The sequence below is a fragment of the Xenia sp. Carnegie-2017 genome, unplaced genomic scaffold (genome assembly GCF_021976095.1).
Source record: "Xenia sp. Carnegie-2017 unplaced genomic scaffold, XeniaSp_v1 HiC_scaffold_6, whole genome shotgun sequence".
NCBI lineage: Eukaryota > Metazoa > Cnidaria > Anthozoa > Malacalcyonacea > Xeniidae > Xenia > Xenia sp. Carnegie-2017.
In genome coordinates, this window is record NW_025813526.1 from 1,956,891 (window position 1) to 1,982,915 (window position 26,025).

A 26,025-nucleotide genomic window follows, 5' to 3' on the forward strand; every position below is an offset into this window, starting at 1 on the left:
TTACCAAATGTAATTATTTTTCAGTTAAAGATGCATATGACTATCAAGGAAGATCATATCTTCACATTCCACAAGATCTTGGCATTAATCTCAAGTCAGATACTCCTCCAGAACGATGTTTTCTACCAAAACAACATATTCATACGTGGTATTATTTATTATAAAGTAATGATTTGTTCTAGTACTACGTACGTATGTTTGTAGATATTGTATTGGACTTCCTTAGCACTTGTTTTAAGAAACACGGCTAACCTAACATTTACTTATCATTTGACTCTGAACATGACTACTGCTAAGGTTGTCGAAACGTCAGTCAACATGAACACCAACAGTTGTTGTACGTTGTCGCAATATTAACATGTTCAGGTCCAAATGCTTTCGTTTCAATTTCTATCGCTCGTTCATAAAAATCTTTTGCTTTTTCGTACTCTCCCATTTTAATGTAAACCAAACCCAGATTGCTGTAAGTTGACGCAATATTAACATGGTCAGGTCCAAATGCTTTTGTTTCAATTTTCATCGCTCGTTTATAAAAATCTTTTGCTTTTTCGTACTCTCTCATTTTAATGTAAACCGAACCCAGATTGTTGTACGTTGTCGCAATATTAACATGTTCAGGTCCAAATGCTTTCGTTTCAATTTCTATCGCTCGTTCATAAAAATCTTTTGCTTTTTCGTACTCTCCCATTTTACTGTAAACCAAACCCAGATTGCTGTACGTTGACACAATATTAACATGGTCAGGTCCAAATGTTTTTGTTTTAGTTTTCATTGCTCGTTCATAAAAATCTTTTGCTTTTTCGTACTCTCCCATATCATTGTAAACCAAACCCAGATTGTTATACGTTGTCGCAATATTAACATGGTCAGGTCCAAACGCCTTTGTTTCAATTTTCATCGCTAGTTCATAAAAATCTTTTGCTTTTTCGTACTCTCCCATATGTTTGTAAACCGAACCCAGATTGTTGTACGCTGTCGCAATATTAACATTTTCAGGTCCAAATGCTTTCGTTTCAATTTCTATCGCTCGTTCATAAAAATCTTTTGCTTTTTCGTACTCTCCCATTTTAATGTAAACTGAACCCAGATTGTTGTACGTTACCGCAATATTAACATGCTCAGGTCCAAATGCTTTCGTTTCAATTTCTAACGCTCGTTCATAAAAATCTTTTGCTTTTTCGTACTCTCCCATTTTAATGTAAACCAAACCCAGATTGTTGTACGTTACCGCAATATTAACATGGTCAGGTCCAAATGCTTTCGTTTTAATTTCTATCGCTCGTTCATAAAAATCTTTTGCTTTTTCGTACTCTCCCATTTTATTGTAAACAAAACCCAGATTGTTGTACGTTGTCGCAATATTAACATGGTCAGGTCCAAATGCTTTTGTTTCAATTTTATCGCTCGTTCATAAAAGTTTTTTTTTCGTACTCTCCCATATCATCGTAAACCGAACCCAGATTGTTGTACGTTGTCGCAATATTAACATGGTCAGGTCCAAATGCTTTATTTCAATTTCTATCGCTCGTTCATAAAAATCTTTTGCTTTTTCGTACTCTCCCATTTTACTGTAAACCGAACCCAGATTGTTGTACATTGTCGCAATATTAACATGGTCAGGTCCAAATGCTTTTGTTTGAATTTCTATCGCTCGTTCATAAAAATCTTTTGCTTTTTCGTACTCTCCCATATTATAGTAAACCAAACCCAGATTGTTGTACGTTGTCGCAATATTAACATGGTCAGGTCCAAATGTTTTAGTTTTAATTTTCATCGCTCGTTCATAAAATCTTTTGCTTTTTCGTACTCTCCCATAAGTCTGTAAACCAAACCCAGATTGTTGTACGTTGGCGCAATAACATGGTCAGGTCCAAATGCTTTTGTTTGAATTCCTATTGCTCGCTCGAGAAAATCTTTAGCATTTTCATATCTCCATTCTTCCAAAGCAATACACCCAGCTCGTTGTACGAAGATGAAACATCAATATGATCAACACCTAACACTTTTGTTTGAATTTCTGTAATTTCATAAAGTACTTTAGTTGCAAGTTTATAGTTGAAAAATCTTTCTAAAACATCTACAAAATATTTGGCAAGTTTCCAATTTCTTTCATCAAGTTTTTGTTTTGATGATTTTACATCGATCAAATTATTTAGGAAATGTTGAAATGATGAATTTGTTATGAATTTACTTAGATATGGAATTATTTTGATTTCATCTTCTTTGTCTTCAAAATGATTTAGAGCCCAAGCAACTTGACAGGCAAGATCAGTTGCAGACTTTTTAGAATTATTTTCGTTTTGTTTACAGCCAAAGGTCTGCGATGAATAATTTATGATGGCTTCGTGTACAACGCTGTGCAGGCGGATGTCGTTGTTTTCCGTTTGAAGGAATAAAGAACAATGCTTTAATTGAAGACAGACATCTTCTGCTGATATTTGTGGATCAATGCTTTTAATGAATTGTATTATAACATCTTGTGGTAAGGGATCGAAAGATATTATTGAGAAAAGTTTAAAAACATGTTCCAACAAGATGGATTCTTTGGCATTTTTTTGTACTGCTAACATAACAGTTTTCATTCCTAAGTAAGCTGAATTTACTTTTTGAAAATTACCATCCATTTTCTTCCGCTTTCCTTCATTCAACTTATACAAATATTCCTCCCAGGTGAATGTCGGATTTGCACTATTTACATCACCTACGTAGTAAGCAGCATTTGCCAGGAACAACGGTTGATGATCTAATTTGTGTGATAAATCCTTTAAAAAATTTTCATCTTTATTATGAATGTCAGAAAAGACAGATAGAAGTTCTCGACATTCTTCATAGTTCATACCATGACTAACTGAAATGTGTTTATTTAGATTTCCATCTGGTGGTATAGCATCTGTATTTTGAACAGTTACCACAATTTGTCCATTTTTCCAATTATGATCACCAACTTGAGGTAATAATGGATAAATTTTATGAAGTTCAACCACGTTATCTACAACAATCCACCATGTTTGCCAAGATTTCAGTTGTTGTGTCAGCAATAATTGAAAATCTTTGATTTTGTCTTCGCTGCTTTTTGCTTCTTTTAAAATATTTTCAATGACAGTTTTATCATTGCTTAATCGTTGATAAAGTTCAGCATAAGTTTTTAAAAGAGAGTCGATATCTTTTCCTTCGAGTGTCATCACAAATGTTGTATTCTTTTCCCAGTCAAACGAGTTATACATTTCTTCACAAATTTGTCTAGCTAATTGAGATTTACCACTGCCAGGATTACCAGAAATATAGTAATATGTTAGTTCATTATTGTTAGTACTGCGCAAGTTATTGAGATCTGCTGTGATTTGATTAAGTAACTCTGTACGTTTAACCACATCGTGATTTGATTTGCAAGGAAGTACTTGAAAAGAATAAAATATGTTTCGTTCACTTTTTATTTTGATAATTTCAGTGAATGAAAATCCTAGATCTTGAAATGAGTTTTCAATATCACAAACCATTGTATGAAATTTCGAATCAGAAACTTCTCCTTTATGTTCATGGATTAATTTGTTTCTTACATCACGAAGTTTGTCCACAGCAGCTCTAACTTTATCATTAATGTTTGTTCCAATAGAGTGGGTAAACAATATTGCTTTACATATTGTCGTGCAATCCCACTTACTTGTGTCACCATCTTTAAGTTTTGACAATATTTTTTCATCACGAAATATTTTTTTTGATCTTTCAATGTTGAACAATTTCTGACCACTGACGTTGCTATTTTCCCATTTTCCAAGAGATTGTTTGTAATGATTGTTCCATTCTTGGATAAAAAGATCAACAAGTTTCTTTTCAACATCTGTAAGTACTTTCTGCAGAGAGGAGTTATTGATTTCTTCCCTTGACTGCATCTAAGAGTCATAAAATTGTTAATATTATTGGTTCTTTAATTAGGGTTTTTAGACAACTAAAAGTGTTGAAGATCAAACATAGCTATGTAATGTTACAGTTTTACTTGTACGTGTAAATGAATATCGAGGATGGCAGTTGAAAACAACGCAATTGGACATTTTAGTTTTCCTGCATTTAGGCATTTGGCTACATTTTGGTAGTGGCGTCGCAGGGATTTTGCGAGGGGGGGAGGGGCACAAAATTTGTACCACGTCATCCGCTAGAGAAATGGCCCTCAAAATTGCTTCTGCACTGGAAATTTTTGAAATATTTATCACAATATGAATAGTATCAATTTTTTAACTTCTCAGTTTGACCTTGGTGGATTTGTACATTCTTCGTGTTATAACGTTACGTAGATTGATTATTGATTTTAATGAAATGTTTTCATATTATAATACTCCCAGAATTTCAGTATTTTCAAGAGCCTTACTCTTAGTCATTGGTATATTTGTATTTTTGTGTCTACAAGTTTGAGTCTACGAGAATACTTGTCCACGATCTCATACAAGTTCTATGATATGGTGTAATGTGGTTCATGATAAGCATCACAATATTACTTGTTCTTCCTTGCCTACTAGAGACTTAAATTATTCTAGAATTATTGTTTTGTTTTTTCATTGTTAAGGAATTGAAATCTTTACCACTCGGCTAACAACCCATAAAGGGTAAATGCAACGCAAACTAGTCTGCACAGCTACAAGAATACTTCCCTTTACAGTAAAGTTGTGCGAATTCCGTAAGAGCTACATTAATGCCATGTGCTTCTTTTTCAATTTCGAACGATGCATATAAATAATCTTATCTAAAATTCAGATGGGGGCACTTGGGGGCACAGCCAATTTTAAGGGGGGCACGTGACCCCTCCCAAGGCCCCACTTTAGCGACGCTACTGCATGTTGTAATGAAAATGGAGGTATTGAGTTATATTATCACTTAGGAAGGTGTTTAATAATTTGTCTAACTGACACACAAAGTTTTTGCAGGCTGTCTACTTGAATACAATTATTACTTAGTCAGCTGTACAATAGAAATATATATGAAGCAGAGTGTTCTGTAATGTAGCCTTTGCATTTAAAAAAAATTCCTATTCCTTATAAAAGATTTGATTGCCTTCGAAGAAATAATCGTAAAGACAACCATAAGAAATTAATCTTCCTTCCAATAAAAAAACATGTAAAACATAAGAAATGTCACGTTTGATGGAAAAAACAAAAATTTAAAAAATTAATCAATTACACACTGTAAAATATTGTGGTATACTCTGGTATTACAATTTTATAGTATTCTGTATGTAATCGACATCTGAATTTCATGTAATTGCCATAAAATGTACAATTTATTTGCCGAGTTTTTTGCATGCATTTAAAGTTAATCAAAACATGCCTAACATTTAAAATGTTTGTGGAAAATCTAAAAAATGAAAAAAAAGCTCTAAAATTTTGTCTTAAATTTACATCAAAAGATAAATGGAGCATGAAGGAAAAGATTAGGAAAAGGGAGTTAGCTCACCTTCCATTTACATACACTCCATGCACACAAATTAAACTTAAAGATAGATTTAGAAAATAGCAAATACCATGGCGAATGGTGATAATAACAATGTAATAGTTCTTAAAAGAACTGTTTTAACCAAAATACTAACCAAACAATTCAAAGGAACCGTTATTTACAGCTAGAAAGAGACACTATGCATTTCGGCAGACTACTCGTCAGGTGTCAACGTCTGCTAAATGAGAACCTCCAAACCATCCTATATTTATAACGTTACAAAAGGTCAATGTCATCCCTATTTTTAGAGATGACACTTAAAACAGAGACAGATTAAGCACGTAATCCTTTTGTCGGCAAAGGACAGGATTAGTCAATTTAATTAATACCGACTCCATGACGCGTAGCTGGAATAACGAGCGACATTTTTTAATAATTCTAAAGTTTTCATCAGAATAAGCATTGGCACAGCGAGTGTTGCTCAAAAGATGTTTTCCAATCGCTGAATCACATAGAATCGGATTTTCACTTTTACACCCACATGGGTGGAAGAATAGTTCTTTTTGAGAATATAAAGACCACATTGCATGAAAAAAACATTCGGTGATATTTTTAGTTTCCCTCTTGATGTCATTAGAGGCCTTACCCATCCAGGGAAGTTTAAGGAAAACAGGGCACTTGGCCGATAGAAAAGTTTATTCCGTTCATTGTTAGTGGATAAGAAAAGTTTGTCTAGCAACTTCTCCGGATATCCCTTTAACACAAAAATAAAGACCACATTGCACGTTCGCCTTATCAAACACTTCACTATAGAAATCTTTTCTCTATGCGAAGAGAAAGAGTCAAAGCGTGTGTACAAACCAGTGAATGTTGCTTTGCGATGAATGCTTGTTAAGAACTGACCATTGCGTTTGTGTACAAGAACATCTAAAAAGGCTAATTGATAGATTGCCATCAAAAGAGTTTATTGATAGTGATCTTATCTCACTGAAGAATATTTTTGTGTTAAATGGATATCCGGAGAAGTTGCTAGACAAACTTTTCTTATCCACTAACAATGAACGGAATAAACTTTTCGGACCGGCCAAGTGCCCTGTTTTCCTTAAACTTCCCTGGATGGGTAAGGCCTCTAATGACATCAAGAGGGAAACTAAAAATATCACCGAATGTTTTTTGCATGCAATGTGGTCTTTATATTCTCAAAAAACTATTCTTCCACCCACTCCCAAAGAGTCTCTCCCTGCTCAAATATCAAGCAATGTAGTCTACGAGTTTAAATGTGAGTGTGATGCTCGCTATGTAGGTAGGACTTCTCAAAGGTTGAGTGAAAGAATAAAACAGCATGTACCAGCTTCTGTCAGGAATAAAACTGTTCCTTTACAACAACTACCAAAACGTGGGTGTAAAAGTGAAAATCCGATTCTATGTGATTCAGCGATTGGAAAACATCTTTTGAGCAACACTCGCTGTGTCAATGCTTATTCTGATGAAAACTTTAGAATTATTAAAAAATGTCGCTCGTTATTCCAGCTTACGTGCATTTGAAGAAGTTAACTGCCTGGTCACTGTAGGATAATGTAGGATAAATGCGAACATTACTACATGCATTTAAAGAAAGTAACTGCCTGGTCACTGTAGGATAATGTCGCGTCATGGAGTCGGTATTAATTAAATTGACTAATCCTGTCCTTTGCCGACAAAAGGATTACGTGTTTAATCTGTCTCTGTTTTAAGTGTCATCTCTAAAAATAGGGATGACATTGACCTTTTGTAACGTTATAAATATAGCATGGTTTGGAGGTTCTCATTTAGCAGACGTTGACACCTGACGAGTAGTCTGCCGAAATGCATAGTGTCTCTTTCTAGCTGTAAATAACGGTTCTTTTGAATTGTTTGGTTAGTGTTCTGGTTAAAACAGTTCTTTTAAGAACTATTACATTGTTATTATCACCATTCACCATGGTATTTGCTATTTTCTAAATCTATCTTTAAGTTTGTCACCACGACAAAGTCTCTGTTTCATTAAATTAAACTTAGTAATCCAGAAATCACTCTCATATGTTGAACCGTTACATTTTAAAAGAAAGCAATCAGTCACATACCCTTTTTGGTGATGCGCATTGTAAAACAGCAATACAAAGCTCACACTCAAATCCCAATATGAAACCAGGTGTTTGTGTGTTGCAAATCCCTCAATGCAGTTATTCGACAAGTCAAGAATATTACCAAAGCATTGGTTTAATTAACAAAGCATAAGGATCCATAAACTTCACCGCCCGCAAATTTTTAATTTGATACTGTTGGAGGTTTCGTATTCGTCTTTTGTTTTGTTCTTCTAAAAATAAAATTGTGAAAATGTTAGTGTCTTAAACATATATTTACAAAGTAGCACTATGGATGTTATCAGTGCTCGTAAAACAGTACACGGAACAGTTACTTCTCTTCAATGTTATCGTAACGACAAAAACATTGATGGTCTCTGACAAATGGCGGAAAACACTGGCAACCAAATAAAGAGTGTTATCAAGAGACACGAAATTTTCATTCAAATAAGCAACTGCACCAAGAATTTACCATTCTACAAGACGCCTCCAAGCTTTAGTTGGTGGGTCATATAATGGCCAATATAAGGATCATAGTATATCAGCCATTGCTTATCATCGAGTGAACGTTTATTTTGTTGCTTTAGACATAGTTGTTGGAAAATCAAAAGGAAGGCTTACTTTGGTGGACAAAGATATCTTGTTTATCATTGGTGACGTGGTGTTAAATGACAGCCTAGCAGAATTTTTCCAAAAGTTCACATTTTTTTTGACTTTCCATGATGCGTGAGTGTGAATGCCCACACCAACCAAACAGAACAAGAAATACATGCAACTGGAAATGATAACGATCAATTTGCCTTAAAAATCATCGATTCCATTAGCATCTAACGCAGAGATCCCACGAGATACTACGCATGCCCACCTTGGTCATTCTCTACCTTGCTCACCGCCATTACAGATGGCGTGTTTGGTCATATACGAATAATCCATAAAATAATTTGCCATCCGGCTGTGTAGAATGACAAAAAAGTTGTAAAAAACAATACAGGACAAAATACCTGCATAACCACTATGTTTGCGCGGCAAACTCTTTTTCTGTGGTTAGATAATCTATTCAACAACAAATGGCACAAGTCAGCGAAGCAATTGAGCAAGCAGATGACCTGACGCTCTTGCATAACCATCCTAATCCGACGCTGTCGGGCTTATTAGGAGACGTGAATGTAGACAATGAACCGGAACAGAAACGGTCTCGTCTACAAGGGAAAATGAGCAAATCTGGCGGGGCCGGGTATAAACACCCTGCTAAAGCCAAATACAACAATCTCCTAGAAGAAGGAAATGACGTGAGAACTATTTGGATGACCTTAACCAGAAAGTCGATTAACTTACTGTTTTGTTGAATACTTTTGGTCCTGTCGTAAAAGAGCTTAAGCAGGCTTATGATGCTGCACGCCAAATGAACGATGTTGATATGTCTGAAAGTGAAACTGGTGACGAACACTCAACCAACGGGGCTGCTGCTGTAGTTGCAGATACAGCTCCAGCTCTAGCAAACCAAAGCGATGCTTTGGTAGATGAGCTGATTCACGAAGTGATTGAGAACAAACATTTCTAAAATCCTGACCAGCATTCTGTCCATTAAACATTATGAAAACGGAAGAAAGGGGTAAAACTACCCGAAAAATGTGACCTGTTAAGAGTTACAAAGGTGAACCCAGAAATTTGGGACATTGCTAGGAAATCCACACGTAGCATGGATGCACGTCTACAAAAATTACATGCAAGAAGCCTTAATAAAGGGCCTTATTCCGATTTCCCGAATTGCGGAAACGATTAGTACATCTCTTGGAACAAACCCTACAACACATGCACCGACACCAGTACACCAAAAGTTATTCGGGATGGGCTGTGCAAATGAATTGTGCTTCTCGCTTCAGCTAATCAGGATCTGAACATGTGCCGCAGGGACTTGTTGAAAATTATAAGGCATTCTGTAGTAACAAAGAACCTGTTGCTGAAGAACTGTATGGTGATGATTTAAAGGAACGCCTGAAAACAGTAAAAGAAAGCAAAAAGGCTGCACAGCAACTCTCAAGCCAAAAACGGAAACGCAATGATCAACGGTCGACCAGCTCATATAATTCCAATGTACTTTTTTTGTTCCAACGTCGGGGTGGTCAATTGCAAAGCCGAGCCCAACGACGCAACTATTATCAAAACCAATTGAAGAGGAAAGTCGAGACAGGGGGAAACACTAAGAAAGTAGTGACTCCTACTCTCGATCGTGTAAGTTTTAGCAAACGCGAGTGTAGTTCTTCTATCATGTCTGGAGGAGACAATGATTGTAGTATAGTTGTAGGCTGGATACAGCAATTTATTGGGAAGTGGAGGGAGCTAACTCATGATCCTTCCATTTTATCAGCTGTAAACGGATACAAGATTGATTTTCTTAGAGATCCAGTCCAGCTGAAGCAACCCCAATCTATAAAAATGTCTCCTTCGGAAGTCCAAAATGTCGATCGTCAGGGGTAACTTCGACGCGACATTGAAACTCTCCTCTTCGGCACTGGAGGACGTATCTTGGTGGATTAAAAATGAGTCCAGAAAACATCTAAATCATGGCAAGATTGACCACGTATTGTATACGGACGCCTCTACCAAGGGATGGGGCGCACGTATTAATAAACAGTCCCCCGGAGGCGAATAGTCAATCACCGAAAAAGACTCGCACATTAATTGTCTGGAACTCAAAGCTATACTGTTATGGCTACAATCTCTCTGTAGAGATCTTCTCCACACCCACATTAAAGTAATGACTGACAACACCACTGCCCTTGCATGATTTAACCACATGGGGGGCTGCCACTCGCACCATGGCGATAAAATTGCAAGGGAAATTTGGGCGTGGTACAGAATCAGGAACATATGGCTAACTGTCAGCTATATCCCTGGGAAATTTAATGTGGTGACTGACAAAGCTTCCAGAACATTTGATTATTCCAAAAAATGGAAGCTTGATGCTGAATTATTTCTTGAAATAACAGCACATTTTGGGACCCCAGAAGTTGACATGTTTTCTTCTAGACTAAACTATCAACTTAAATCCTATGTCTCACGGCACCCAGATCCAAAGGCGTGGACTATTGACGCTTTTTGCATTGATTGGAGTAAATTGTTCCTTTATGCTTTTCCACCTTTTAGTGTTATATCACAAGTTTTAGAAAAAATAGAAATGGCCCAGGCACGGACAATTTTCATTGTGCCGAATTGGCCAACTCAATCCTGGTATCCGATGCTGGCAAGATTAATGATTCACCGACCCATTCTCCTACCCAAAAACAAAAGCAACCTGAGCTTACCATCCAATCAAACAAAAGAACAACAAAATGCAGACTCCCTTCATCCAACTTTACAGGTAGTTCTAGACTTTCTACATTACCTATTTGATCAAGGGATGCGTTACAGTTGCATAAACACTGTTCGAAGTATGTTATCTTCATTCGTTATTACTGAAGGGAATTCTACGATTGGTACACATCATATGGTTCAGGGATTTATGAAGGGAGTGCTCCAATCTAGACCAGCACTACCAAGACATCAAGTAAACTGGGACACCTCCATTGTTTTAGAGTATTTAAAGACACATCCCGCAGTAGAAGACTTAACCCTACAACAGCTTCCTGATAATTTGGTAATGCACTGTACATTAGTCACAGCGGCGTGCCCAATCACTCCACCTCATGAAACTCTTAACTGTAAAGAAGGAAGAGGACTCATACACCTTCTATATCGACCAACTTGTCAAACAGTCTGGACCAACACGCATTCAACCTACTTTAGTGATACCAAAGTTCCCTGCCGATCACCGACTATGTGTTGCCTCAGTCATGGAAGAATATATTAAACGCACTGCTCCCATTCTGGTTCAGAAAAATCAACTATTTCTTAGCACAATTCGACCCTTTCATAAAGTATGGAAGTCATCTATATCTCGTTGGATAAAGGTTGTCATGCAATCTGTAGGAATTCATATAGAAACGTGCAAACCACATAGTACACGAGCCGCAGCCACCAGTAAAGCAAAGCAATGTAATGTTTCGATAAACTCTATACTGAAAGCTGCAAGTTGGAAGACTGATTGCGTTTTTCATTGATTTTACAATAAGAACGTTGTGTCTCAACGTGGCGATGCGGAGTTTGGGAATGCCATTCTTTCAGCGTCCCAATAAGAAAGATATTGGATGAGAATTCTCTTTAGTTGAACTTGGCAGGGAGTTCAGAACACATATACTTGCATGTATAGTGCAAGAGAAGGAAATACTTTAAATTCATATTTTTTACTATTTCTGGGTATGTTTGATACATCTCCAATTAAAATAAGTTTATAACTTATTGTCGTATGTGCGTGTAGGCATGAAGTGTGTCCACATGACTTTCAAATCTCATGGGATCTCTGCAGTAGATGCTAATAGAATTAGGAAAGCGAACAAGACTTACCTCAAGTTGAAGTTTTATTGGGATTCTATGAGCATCTACAGAGCAGAGATTACACGCCCACCCATCATTTTACTGCCCCTTACATATCGTTCATATACACATTTAGGCGGTTCATGTGGCCACTATCTTTGAAATATGACCAATGTGCGCATGCGTAGTATCTCGTGTAATCTCTGCTCTGTAGATGCTAATAGAATCCCAATCGAACTTCAACTGCAGGTAAGTCTCGTTCAATTTTCTAATTTTGTGTCAACATTAATGAATTTTATGTTGACATCAATTAAAATGCATCAAAGATAATTGTTTTCTGTTGATCATGCATAAGATTTTTAGCAAGAGAATCCAATAAGCAATGAAAAAAATGTTGTGCTTCTTGAAGATAGTCATGTCAGAAAAATTAAAATCATTCCGTATAATGATATACATAACTGAAATCCTGTGATGTGTCATTATTTTGACACATTTTATTGAATTTTTAGAATAATATTTGAAATGAAGTGTTGGAATGTATATCTAGCGCTGATGCTGAAAAGTTCAGTGTTTTCCAAAGTTAAATTATCTAACATTTATTTGTAATTGTTTAAAAAACCCCATGAAAGGCAACAATTGTTAGTCATATCAAAAATGCCTTTCATCAAAGACACAGAAAGGACACAAAATAGTGATCATGCAAATCTGTAGCAACTAATTTTGGCATAGTTATCTAACGCAAAATTTGCGAAATATAAAGATCTAGATGAAAAACTTCCAACTCTCTTTCCATGTAAATATTCAGGTCCTATATTCAATAAATATTAATGGTTGTACGTTGACATACCATCTAAATTGACCAAAGATCTTTAAGATCTTGTTGACTGTTTTTCGTTGATGATTCAGAATATGCTTAACCAAAGAATTGTAAATTGTATAAGACGTAACAAATTAATGAAAAAAGTGAAATGTTGTACACGTCTTAATAAAAGCCATGTTAGAAAAAGTAAAATTATTACACATAATGAGATGCAAATCTAACATTCTTTGACGTGTCATTATTTTGACTCATCTTGCCAAATTTGTAGATTCTACATACATATAACATTAATCAGAGAAAGGTCAGTACTTTACAATGGTAAATGGTCCAAAATAAATTACCGTTTGTTTAAGAATTTCATCAAAATTGACAAATGTTGTCCGTATAACACATGCCTAATTATTTATATAAGTTATTTGTGACACATTACATAAAAACAATCAATTACAGATAAACTTTACAATCAACATACCTTCACAAATTGAAAAATATTAAAAGCGACGCAACCATCTACATGATATCTTTGTTTCTGCTTGATAATAAAGAAATTGGAATGCTCACTAAATCTTAAATTTTAATCACCTGCTGTTTTTATTGTAAAATATTGATTTCTGTTCATACCCAATTAAATATGAAATGCAAATTTTTTATTTCAGCTAAGACTGAAGTAAACACAAAGAAGTTTTGACTTGGAAGCTTTATGCCAATAAACCTTCCACAGTTTACTATTATCTATTTCAATTATTGAACATGCTGCCTTACATGCAAACTAACTGAAGTAAACATAAAGGAAGACGGGGTAGGTAGCCTTTTACAAGTAAGATAGCTCAAAAATTAAAGATTTATAATTTATGAAGATAACAAAATCTATAAACAGAGCTTCTTTGTTTAAAAAACCCATCAATATCAACAAATGCTATTCATATCAAAAATGCCTTTCAACAAAGACACAGAAAGGACATAAAGATAATGATCATGCAAATCTGTAGCAACTAATTTTTCCAAAGATATCTAACGCAAAATTTGCGAAATATAAGATATCTAGATAATAAACTTCATACTCTCTTTCGATGTAAATATTCTAGTCTTATATTGCATAAAATGTTGTACAAGTCTTGATAAAAGCCATGTTAGAAAAAGAAAAGTTATTGCACATAACGACATGCACATGTAACATTCTTTGACGTGTCATTATTTTGACTCAACACCTTAATTTAATAAACTTTGCTGTATTAATATAATTTAAAATAAACGATTGGAGTAAACTGGTATTGATGTGAGAAAAGTCGTATTTTCCACGTGTAATGTATCCAAAATTTGTCTGTGTTTGAAAATCCCACCAAAATGAAGAAAACTTATCCATATAAAACATACGTGGCACTAATTTATAAGTTATACTTAACTACAATATTCATGACATCAAAACAAAAAAAAATTGATACATGGACACAAAACATTAAATCAGAATGTTAGAATACACCGTTACATAAAGGCGAGTAAACTTTAAAATCAACATACCTTCACAAATTCAAAAAGGATAAAAGCGACGCAACCAACTACATGATGTGTTTGCTTTTGCTTGATAATAAAGAAATCGGAATGTTCAATAAATGCTTGATTTTAATCACCTGATATTTTTATTGTAAAATATTGAATTCTGTTTATATCCAATAAAATATGAAATGCAAATTTTTTATTTTAGCTATGACATAAATAAACACAAAGAAGTTTTGACTTAAAAGCTTTATGCAAATAAACCTTTCACAGTTTACTATTATTTATTTCAATTATTGAACATCCTGGCTTACATGGAAACTAACTGAAATAATCATAAGGAAGACGGGGTAGCAGCCTTTTACAAGTAAGATAGCTCAAAAATTAAAGATTTATAATTTATGAAGTTAAGAGCTTCTCTGAAATTGTCAGCGTTCCAACTTTGAAACGTGGTTAATGAAGTTTTGTCATTTATAAACTTTTGATCTGTATAAACAAATAACTTGATCAGGGGCGTGAGAAGCAAGTAAAAGTTGGGGGGCTCAAGATTTTAGGGGCAGTTTTTATTTAAAAAAGGAATTTCAGAGTAGTTAATCTCGAAATCTCTAATTTTGAATAATTTTGTCACATCTCAGTAATCAGAGATACTTCAAAATTGATAACGTTTGAACTTGACACTTCATCATGCAAAGTTTTGTCATTTTGTGAACTTTTGACGCAAACAAATATTTTAAATTACGGTGGCCCGTATCTGCAAACACGAATAAATATATGAAATTACACAACTAAATATTTCACAATATACCAACTCCTTTTATATAAACATTAACATAAATACTTTATGCACAAGTATATCGTTTTCAATACACAACAAAATGTCGCATCTGTGAACATCAACGATCATAAGGGAACACTTTACGAATAGTCCTGTTACTGCCATTTATCCATATCACGATTGCAAAACGAAGAAACTACTTAGATTAATTACAGTTACAGCATATAATGCAGCGATTTCGAGCGCATTTTATTTTGGAAAATGAATAGTCAGAGTCGCGCTGAAAATCCATCTTGCGAAGAGATTATAGAGCGTTACTTTAAACAAGGCTTTGATTACCAAAAGATACTTTCTATTTTGTCTCAATACCATGGCATCAGAATTTCTTCGAGAACCTTAAATACAAAACTTCACTATCTTGGGCTTAAACGAAAGAAAATTGACTATAACTAAGATAATGTTAAAACTCGTATTTAGCAAGAGCTTGACGGTCCTGGCTGTTCTGGCGGTTATCGTGCGGTTTGGCGTACATTGCGAATTGAAGGTATGCAGGTTTCACGAGATGTCGTTAGAGTTATCCTAAAGGAACTTGATCCTCAAGGTGTACAACAAAGAAAGTCCAAAACTCTTCGTCGTCGAATTTATCACACCCCAGGCCCCAACTATACATGGCACGTGGATGGACATGATAAGTTAAAACCTTATGGTTTTCCAGTTCATGGGTGCATTGATGGCTACAGCCGCAAGGTCCTGTGGTTTAAGGTCTGCAGAACTAACAATGATCCTGCAGTAATTGGACACTTTTTTTTAAATGCTGTGAAGGAGTTTGGAGGTTGTCCCACTGTACTTAGAACCGACAATGGAACTGAAAATACAATTTTGGCTGCCATTCAATCTTATTTTCGATGTGATGGGGAAGATGAATTTGCTGGTGAGAAATCACACAGGTATGGCATTTCACCCTCTAATCAGCGCATTGAATGCTGGTGGTCCTACTTGCGCAAGAATCGTTCCAGTTGGTGGATGAATTTTTTAAAGACCTTGTTGAAATTGGTCAACTTTGCCTATCAAATCAATTGCAGAAAGAGTGTCTGTGGTTCTGCTTCAGTGAACTTGTTCAGTCAGATTTTACATCAGTCCAACTACACTGGAACACACATTACATACGGAAGTTTAGGTTTGAAACTGTTGCTGGACGACCAGATGAAATGTTCTTTTTGAAAGCAAGCCAAGTTGGGAACATGTGCCATTGTATTTTGTATTCAAAATATTTTAGTTGATTCTACATTTCACGCAAGTGAAAGATTTAGTTGTGTTTTTGACAGCTTTTTGTCGCGTATTATTCAATAATTAACACTTAATAAACCTTATTTACTTGTATCTAGTAGTTTGATTTGTGTTATGATTATTTTGTTGGAGATTTATAATTTTTTTACGCACTTTTATTCGTGTATTGCACATACGGGCCACCGTAGTTTATATTGGTTTATATAGGAGTTATTGTTCCAGTTTATATTACAGTTCACTGGTGTCCCCACAGTACCCATGAGCCCACGCGGCCAACTCAATAGAAATCCTCACTTCTTGACTTCTTCACTCGTTATTGTGTTCTTATTTCGTTGGAACTGGCAGAGTTTGCGAATATTTTAATTTTATAGTCGAAATGACCGCGTTTTTACCGTCAAATCTTTTGGCATTATTTGCTGCTAGACCTCCCATACCATATCTTCCGCCTCTGGATAAACTAGGTCATCAGAAAAAGCCTTGGCCGTACAGTGGAATTGCGAGTATCGTTGCTGACTTCGAGGTATTAAATACGTCGATGATTTAATGTTGCAATACATTTTAACACCTCTGTGGGTGTTGTTGCGTTTTGAACACTAGAGGAATGAAAAATCAGATATCTCGATTTTGTTCACATGTGTTGAAGTATAGTCCATAGGATGCAAACCGCCTTATTTGACTATAAAATATTGGGTAGTTATCGCGTATTCTATACCGAAACAAACAATTCAGTAGTTTTGGCAATCGACCTGATATACAAAGATTTTTGAAAAACTTTGATGTTCACAGTTCAAGGGAAATATACGTATTAAAATTTTCCCGGCCTTGTTTGTTCTTGTGAAAACCACGTGATTGAAATGAAAAAAATATTTAGGTTTATCAACATAATTTTTCAATAAAGTTGCATGTGAAGCTTCTCAAGAATTTGATGTACTAGAAATTAAATATGATGCAATATATTTTTCTTATTCCAAAATTTTATATCACCAAGTTGACAGCAAGTACATATCTCATATGATTGGGTTTTCTGATTTTTTTAAAGTCATATAATAGCTATTGTTTATTGTACCTCATTGTTTTTAAATCAGTCATAAATCCAGATGATATAAGTAGACAGCTACATTAAGCTGAACTTAACAAGTTATTCTTATTCCCTATCTGTTTGAGTACACAGAATGTGAATTTTGATTTCATTTGTAAAGTAATTGAATGGAAAGGTCTAATTTAATCAATTGATGAAATTTCTTTACTATTGTGTTTAATTGGATTTGCTCGCTTTTGCGTGATTTTAATAAGATTTTTTTATACAAAGAAATGCTGACATATTAATGCTTTTAATTATACATATATTATTTTGAAATTTCAAGGTTATATGCACACACATTTCTTGCATTGAAAACTGCCCAAGCTCAGCAATTCTAGTGCTTAGCTCGAAGTGATAGATATATTTAGTTAAACCTTGTAGTTTTTTCTAATTTTCAAGTGTTGAATGAATGTGCAAAACTTTTGAGCAACATTAATCCCCAACTAAGAGACATTGATTTTCATATTCCTTAGCAACTGACATGTGATTGTGTGTATAAGGTACATTGCCAATGTGGTATCTATAAAAAACTGAATCACTTCAAAAAGTTTGCAGGTGCTATCAGTAAAATCGACTCTACTTATTTTTCATAGGATCCTGAAGATACACCTTCTCCAACTCGTGCAGAAACTAGAGATGAAAAAATAGAAAGAAAGGTATGTTTTTGGTTTCAGGGTGGTAAATTTTAAGTTGGTACATCAAACCAGTCAAGTGAAGTAGGTGAAAATTTGTGAAATTGGAAAGTTCCATATTTCAAAATCAAAGCAAACATAGATTATCACTACTTACGTTCAAAAAACATTTTCATACAAAATTCGATAATATTACGCATTACTGCAAGACTAATAGAGCAAGCATTACTTTGGTGTATTCAGCAGTGACGTCAGTAGTTTGTGTATGAATGTATGACCTGTCGGCAATCTTTAAAGCTCGAAAATATGTTTTCAATTGGCCAGTTATTGATTTTGACCAGTCTGCAGGCAGGCAACTTTAAGTGTGCTTTGACTGATCTGTAGGTTAGCTTGCAAACTTTCCTTTAATACAATTGGTCAAGAAAAGAGCAAAGAAAACCTTCATTGGTCAATTTCTATTGACTGGTCTGTCAGGTCAAAAGTTGAAAATAAACACATCGCACTCAATACAAATCATTGTTCCAACTCAAAGTCTGTATTATAAGGATATTTTAGTGCACTAAATGAAAAATGGTTGTAACAGCTTGAAAAACTTATTCGGTTTCAAAATATTCCTGCTTTTGGCCTATATGTAGGCACACTATCCCTAAAGAGCTGAATTCTAAATTGAGAATGTTAAAGCGGGTGCTGAGCTGATCACATTGTTGAATAGGAAATTATAAAATGTAAATGCATTTCACTGCAATTTTAGAGCTGAAGTTTATATCCCTCTGGATTAAAAACAAAGATCAAATACACAGCTTTAATAGTACTCATTACATTTTAATTTGTCATGAAAGCACGTTTTCTTTATAAAGTTTACTTTTCTCTGTAATATGTCTCTGCTAGTAATTAGACCTATTTGCATTTTATTTCAAGTGCTTAAAAGTCTTGAAGATGCAGAGTTTATCTTAAAATACATTTTCATTTTGAGTTATTTAACAATATTATGACTTATGATTTTTGAGATAGGGCAAAAAGTTGTATTGAGCTTTGCTTACATTTCAGAAAAATTTGAACTTTAATTAGTATTAATATATTCATGTCAGTATCAAAATGGTATGAAGGGGGTAAGATAAAAAGCTGGATCCACCACTGTTCTCATCGTACAACTTTTTAAAGAAGTTCAATAAACTTGTGAGAGGATCAGTTGTCAGAATAAACAGTTGTTATTTTATAACATAATATATATATTTAGTATACAATACATGATGGTGGTGGCTGATGGTAAAATATTTAACTAGAGCTGCAGCTTACATGTTGTATTTTTTGAAAATAGAAATGTGAAAGAATTAAGAAAAAGAAAGCGGATTTGGAGAAAGCTGCAGAAGAATGTAAGTTGATCCTAAATTGTTATAAATGTTCTAAATTGTTTTATTTTATGTTGCAGGCTGTTGGTGAAGAGTAGTGATTAAATAAATCTTATGTGATGTTTACTTTGCACTAGAACTTAGCACCGAACCTTTAACATTGACAAAATGAAGTGCGTTGTGAACATACCTGTATTTTTGTACCAATATAATTTAAAAAAAAGCCTAACTATATTGCCTTTAAGTCAACTAAAACAGGAATAAACTGTATTAATACCAAAATTTGTCAGGCAATGCAACAAAATCATTTGCCACTGACTCTTAACACTCCACGAAAGATGGACTAGTGTTTTAGTGGTTTGTACTCCACTAAGAGGGGACAAAACTCAACATCATAAAAACTGTGAAATTTACGCACTTATGATATTTCTTTTAATTATTTTAGGGGATCCTCACACTGATGGCTCCGATGCATTTAAAACTTTATTTGTTGGCAGACTGGTAAGCAATATTTTTTAGGAATAGGAGTTGAGCATTGCTTCGGGGCTGTTCATACGAGCCCAGCTAACTGGGATTCAGTGAGGCGTTAATTGATTTTGGCAAATGGAAACAATTCTATTCTTACATATCATTAGATAAATCTTCTAGAGCAACTTCACTATATTTTGATTTAATAAGTATGCAAAACATTTAAAATTGAAACAACCAGTTTGGCCCAATTTGAGAATTTCGACAGGAATGGCTTGTGGCACTTAGCAAACAGCTGTAATCTTTAAGCTTGAAGTTTTGCCCCCTTTCAATGCCTCAAAATCAATTAACGCCTCGATGAATCCCGTGTAGCCGGGCTCATATGAACAGCCCCTTAATTAGATGAGTACATTGTTAATTGTTTTAATTATTCGTTATATGCATACCGTATGTAACCAGGTTTTTTTTAGTTATTTACACCCACCATTACATGTATGTATAGTTAAGGTTATCGAGAGCTCACTATAACGGTCGGTCAACGGCAATGACCGCCCCAAAAAGCTTGTTGACCGGTTTGTTTACGTTACCGGTCATTTTGACCTACCTTATTTTTACGTCTTTGCAAGTACTCCAGTCGTGCGATGCATGGTAACAACTTTACAGCTTGAAATATCAACAGGAGACTTTGTTTTCTCAAAAAATTATCTTTTCACCTTCTATGGTGCAAGTTGTGCCTAAAGTGAATGTTCGAACCAGGGAGTATTGTTACAAGGATCTTTATAGACTGTTGGTATTCCGATAGATTTGGCGGCATTCTTCTTCATAGGCAAACGTTGATTACTTCTAAAAGTTACTCCTTGCTTAACTCAGGAAATGACTACTCACAGCTTGTCGGAATGTTAGCCTATTCAGACACCAACAATCGTTTTAAGGACTTCACCAACTTGAACTTTGTCCTTCTCGTCTACAAACATGTTTACATAATTGCGTAAAAGCACCTTCGTTAATACTTGTTTAATGTAAAAGACGAGTTTTTTCCAAATAGACATGTTTAGATATCTCATTCATTTGCGGCTGTGGGCGTTTCTGTCGTTGTTTTCATACCTGGTATGTTTATGAATGTATCTGAAAGGTTTTATCTTTTTTAGAATTACGATACATCGGAAAAGAAAATGCGAAGAGAGATGGAAGTTTATGGTCCTGTAAAATCGGTCAGTGTACTTAAAGTGCCTATATCGTGTTTTGCATTTCTGCCATTTAAATAGTTCAGAGTACTTTAAAATTTTTGTAATATATTTTATAGTTCGAAAATATGATTTTGCTGGATATTTTCGCACTCCAAGTTGAAAAATTGACCATTTTCATTATTTGACCGCCAGAATAAAAAAACTGGCAACTAATGTTATTTTTGACGTCACATCGGGAATTCATCTGATGCGTTTTGTTTAAAATTGGATGTATTTGAACATCCACGACACAAGATGTCATACACGTGGCAAATGCAACAATATAGCTATGCTTTTGAGGAAATTATGTGTAAAATACAGTGTTTTCTTAAAACGGGTTCCCGATATGACGTCAGATCTAGACATTCGCCCTAGTTTTTTTGATGTTAAGGTCAGGCAAATCATCACCGACTTTGAGCTCTAAAAAATGCACGAAGATCAAATTTTCGATTTATAAAATATGGTCAACTTGTTTTTAGGACATGACGTTTTATAAGGAAGTATTTTTGGCTTATTGAAAGCAATAAGTTGTCTTCAAGGATAAGAACTTTGAGTGATTTTTATGATTGTCTGTATCTTCTCCGCATGTAGATTCAAATGGTGACCAATTCTACCACAGGAAAACCTCGTGGTTATTGTTTTGTCGAGTTTGAACATGAAAGGGACATGCATAGTAAGTTCTACCATTACAAGTTCTACCATTTGTTTTGTAATTTACAATTTTAGTTCGTTAATGAGCGCAAAGTTTCGAAATCGTTTATTTTTCTAAATGACCGTGTTGTGGTAAGTTGTCTGTAATGGTAAGTCGTTGAACACAGCCTGGTTAGTACGATGTTGTTGTTGCAACAAAATCCGATTTTTTTATCACGTTTTTAATAATTTTCTCACTGCAATGCCATCGATATCTACCACCATTTTTTTCCGGTTGTGTTTCCAACACTTTCAATTCCAATGCAATCAAAGTAATATGCTGCTATTATTAAATCATTTCAGTGCAAATACTGTCGATATTGCCAAGTGAATGGCAACAGACGATTGCTCGCTCCTATGCCATGGCTAACACTACTTGATCATTTAAAATGTTTCATTTTAACTGGTGGGTATTTTGGTGGGTATAGGTTCGTATTACATTCGAATGCTTTTAAAACGAAGAAAATATTGTTCACTCAAAGAGTTTTGCACAAATTCAAATTTCTGATCACGAAAAATACGTTTGAATACCTCTTGCAATGCTAACTGATAAATTTCAATTCCACTCACCAAAACTGCTGTTTCACAAACCTACAATGCCCTATTTTTGGCACTGCGTACAATGTGTTTAAAATGCACAAAGTGTAGCTTCACTTGACTTAAGTCCAAATCTAAGTAATGTCAAATCTCTCGTACTATAGCACTGTGTTGCGAAATAGAAAGTGATGTGATCAATTTCGATTAAATTTTGAAAGCTAGGCTTGTCTACTACAGTATAAGATTATGAAAAATTATACATTCGAATATACATAGGCGATGCTAGCTTTCTCTTTGACTTCAAAACTTCCTCCAAGTATTGAAATATCCCCTTGGAAAAGTCGTCCCCAATTTCACTCAATTCGAAGTGAATAATTGTTTTGAATGAATTAATGAAAAGTTTGGACAAGTTAATAAGAACTCTGAATCATGTTTGCGTAAGTATATGTGTTTTGTAAGTATGGAGTATTTGCCATTTTAAAGTTGAGGTATTCCCCTTGTCTTCAGAAGCAATTTTTATTTTACCTATATCGGAATAATTACGACGGTGTTTTCGATAGGCGGCTCTTATATATTCTCCGTTTACCTGTGATTCGAAATAGTGTGAAATGACTTACAGGTTATGATATAAGTCAAGTAACGGCGCCATTTTATACAAATTTTATAAGCTTCGGTTTTGATCCCAAACAAATTATATTTTATACCATAAAAGTCAAGCATGTCAACAACGATCCAGCGTTTGTCAAAATAAATTGAGCCCGGTCACGTGGCATTCAAGCTAAGCTACAGTCTCGAAAAAAGCAGAAAGAGTTAAATAAATATATGGGTCGTGTAACTATGAAACATTTCCAAATCGTGAACAAGTTTTATTTAAATAGTATTAAATATACAATCTTATTTGAACTATATTCTTTAAATCTACTTCATTTACTAGCCATGCACTTGATAGGCTACCCACATGTACGCATTTCGTACCTATTTTTACCGTCCAGCCTACGTGAGGCAAACCTCGACTGAAATAAATCATACAAAGCTGTTTCTCGATGTTTGCTACCAATATTTTTGCTACAGTAAGCAAATATGGGGTAAGGTTGATTGGTCGGTTTATCTTCAAGTGTTGTCGATTTCTGGTCTCGGTGTTCCACCTGCCTACCTTATAAGCTTGTACAAGGCAGTTGTTTGGTTTTTTTGGTGTTTGTTTGAGTTAGTCCTTAGTTGTTTCGTACCATTGTAGCCGCTTATAAACATGCTGACGGTAAGAAGATTGACGGCAGGCGTATTGTAGTAGATGTGGAAAGAGGAAGAACAGTGAAGAACTGGAAACCTCGACGTTTAGGTAAATATGATGGTGATTTTTGAAAAAAAATTACTTATCAACGAGTGGAAGGAAACTGTCACAAAATGTAAAATAATTGGGGTATCAATCTAAGTTTTAGGAAATAATCAATCAATGTCAATCCTAAATTTTAGGAAGGATTTCAAGCCATAAGTAGGAACGTGTATTTTTAGTATCCTAAATTTTTATCTGTTAGCCCTGGGCTCATATAAGTTCGTGAGTTCATTTTTATGGGCTAGAAAGAGAGTACTGCTGCTACACAATTGGTATATTTCAATTTCATATTTTTTGTGCTATAAGTTACGTCTTTCTGACTTTCTATCAAGGTGGAGGGCTAGGTGGCACACGAAATGGTGCTCCTGAAGCAAACATAAAGCATTCTGGCCGCGTCGAAAATTTTGACAGGTATGATGAATGTTCGTTAGCTGTAAATGATTTGCCATAATCGTAATTCAGTTACTTGTTTTAGTGCTATTTTTATTGTGGTTTGAAAATTATTGTTCAGCAAAAGATTAATCCCATAGTTAACCATGATGTAACGTGATCAAGTGATTTTTCTACCGCATCAAGGCCCGTTCACACTATCCGATTAGTCGGATCACAAAAAATGGATCTTGTGAGCACATACAAAGCGAGCTTTCGACAGTCGGATCCGTCAGTCTGAAAATTCGCTGATGTTACGGATGTTCTGTTTGTTTAAATTAATGTTCCAATTGTGTCGCAGAGAGTACTTAAAAATTTCTTTTGTTTATGCGGGGCGACAAATGTAATAACTTTCATTTAGATTTAAGATCTTAACTGTCGTTTAGACCTTAATTGCAAATTGCATCGATTTTTGAAGAATATTACCAAACCTTTACAATATACGAACAAGGGGGAGTTTCGTTCTGAGCCAATCATAGGTTAGTTTACGTTTTAAAAATTAGCCAATCAGAACTCGCAAAACGCGAAAATGTAAACAAAAGATTGAGAAATTTGCACTTTGTTTGAAGCCTTTGGTGAGCTACGTTTTGAGTAAATAAATATAAAAGCAAAGATTCATATAAAGCAACACTTTTCTTCAAATTCCTCTTGGGCATTTTAAAATTGCGATCTAGAACGGAATTTATCGGCTGTTTAATAGCTACCATTTTACACTCGAAGTAGCATTGATTATGTGCTTGGTTTACAAGGGGTTCACCAGTCAGAGCGTATGTGGAACTTTTATTCTGGCGCAATTAGATTGCTCCAACTTTCCATTGCTCTATGGATTTTGCAGTCTTTACTTCAGGCTGGTTTTTAAAGTTACTGGTCGGTTAATGAGGTTTTCTAAAGGAAAGAATTTTTTTAACCGTTAAAATTTTCACTTGACGCTTTTCAATGTTTGTACTATGCAATTATTATAAAAACCACGTGTTTCATTTCATTAAAATTTTAAGTAGACAAGTATTGACATTTGCATTTCAACATGTGCAACTTGTACGGAACCTTAGGAAAACTAAAAACTAGCAGTCCCGAATATTTTAAATTCAAGTTATATTATTGTTAAATTTCCAGGTTTTGTCTGAGCAATCACAGTTTGTAGCATTTTATTGGTGTTGAAAACATTTGCACGAATGCTCGGGTTGGTATAAAGCGAAGTTCATTTTAATGACAATAAACATTTCATATGTCTCAAGACTTCACTTTTTACTCTGAAGCAATCTTCTGGAATTGAAAGACCCTGCCTACTCATGCCTGCATGTTGGATGAGACAGCGCCTAAAATTGACCTGAAAATGGATTTTACTATTTTTTTTAGGGATCGCGAGAGAGATGAACGTGATCGTGGTGGTGAATATCGTGACCGTTCAAGGCGTGATCGTGGTGGTAAATATCGTGACCGTTCAAGGCGTGATCGTGAACGAGACCGTGGCCGTGATAGAGATCACGATAGACATGATCGTCGCCGAGAAAGGGGGGAGGGTATTCATTTTTAACTCAATATTTGGGAAGGAAACAAGACAATTTTTTATTTGAATAGTTATACTTTGAATTTGTTACACGTTCATCGTCAAGACTATATTTAAAAGAGAACTGACGCTCTACTGATATGAATGTTACATCATTCCAACGGAAGTGTGGAAGTGTGAATTGGGTGGTACTAACATACCACACTATAACCCAGGAAATGTTCTCTCAACACTACTCAATCCTCTCGCTTCTAATGAATTTACTCTTACCGATTCGTTTGTTCCCGTAAACTCTATCCACATTATTCCTAAAAATTTATTGAAGGCTATCAATTCGTTTCGTTTGACGTCGAATCTTTATTTACCAACGTGCCTTTGAAAAGAGCAATAAAAATAATTTTGGAAAGAAATTTTTGAGAAAATCAAATTTTAACTAAACTTGAGAAAAGAACTCTTAAAAAACT

The 26,025-nt window shown here is 34.9% G+C and overlaps 2 protein-coding genes and 1 pseudogene across 6 annotated transcripts; 2 read left to right on the plus strand and 1 right to left on the minus strand.

Moving 5' to 3' along the window:
* Positions 1-26,025, plus strand: part of LOC124456768 — a 92,113-nt pseudogene that overhangs the window by 29,912 nt on the left and 36,176 nt on the right.
* On the minus strand, positions 62-7,750 carry LOC124458349. Its single transcript, XM_047008380.1, has 3 exons — positions 7,524-7,750; positions 2,569-3,890; positions 62-122 (listed from the first exon to the last, which is right to left on the minus strand). The coding sequence occupies exons 2-3, from the start codon at positions 3,888-3,890 to the stop codon at positions 62-64; spliced, it is 1,383 nt and encodes a 460-aa protein (XP_046864336.1). The 5' UTR covers positions 7,524-7,750.
* On the plus strand, positions 16,483-25,971 carry LOC124456764 (U1 small nuclear ribonucleoprotein 70 kDa-like). 5 transcript variants are annotated; one of them, XM_047007110.1, is made up of 10 exons: positions 16,485-16,832; positions 17,987-18,049; positions 19,344-19,398; positions 19,820-19,875; positions 20,991-21,053; positions 21,660-21,741; positions 23,530-23,631; positions 23,958-24,036; positions 25,411-25,464; positions 25,501-25,971. In XM_047007110.1, the coding sequence occupies exons 1-10, from the start codon at positions 16,689-16,691 to the stop codon at positions 25,586-25,588; spliced, it is 786 nt and encodes a 261-aa protein (XP_046863066.1). In that variant the 5' UTR covers positions 16,485-16,688; the 3' UTR covers positions 25,589-25,971. The 5 variants fall into 5 exon arrangements, with proteins under 5 accessions (XP_046863068.1, XP_046863067.1, XP_046863066.1 ...); XM_047007112.1 differs by lacking the exon at positions 23,958-24,036 and having other exon boundaries at positions 16,483-16,832; XM_047007109.1 differs by having other exon boundaries at positions 25,411-25,971.

Bases quoted from the DNA above. Each gene is read 5' to 3' on its own strand.
- LOC124456764 (XM_047007109.1), top strand. From the start codon at position 16,689: ATGACCGCGTTTTTACCGTCAAATCTTTTGGCATTATTTGCTGCTAGA. The intron at 16,833-17,986 runs GTATTAAATACG...TATTTTTCATAG, and splicing joins GTATCGTTGCTGACTTCGAG to GATCCTGAAGATACACCTTC. The intron at 24,037-25,410 runs GTATGATGAATG...TATTTTTTTTAG, and splicing joins CGCGTCGAAAATTTTGACAG to GGATCGCGAGAGAGATGAAC.
- LOC124458349 (XM_047008380.1), bottom strand. From the start codon at position 3,890: ATGCAGTCAAGGGAAGAAATCAATAACTCCTCTCTGCAGAAAGTACTT. The intron at 123-2,568 runs GTTAGCAGTACA...TTGTTTTGGTAG, and splicing joins TTAGGAATGAAAACTGTTAT to AAAACATCGTTCTGGAGGAG.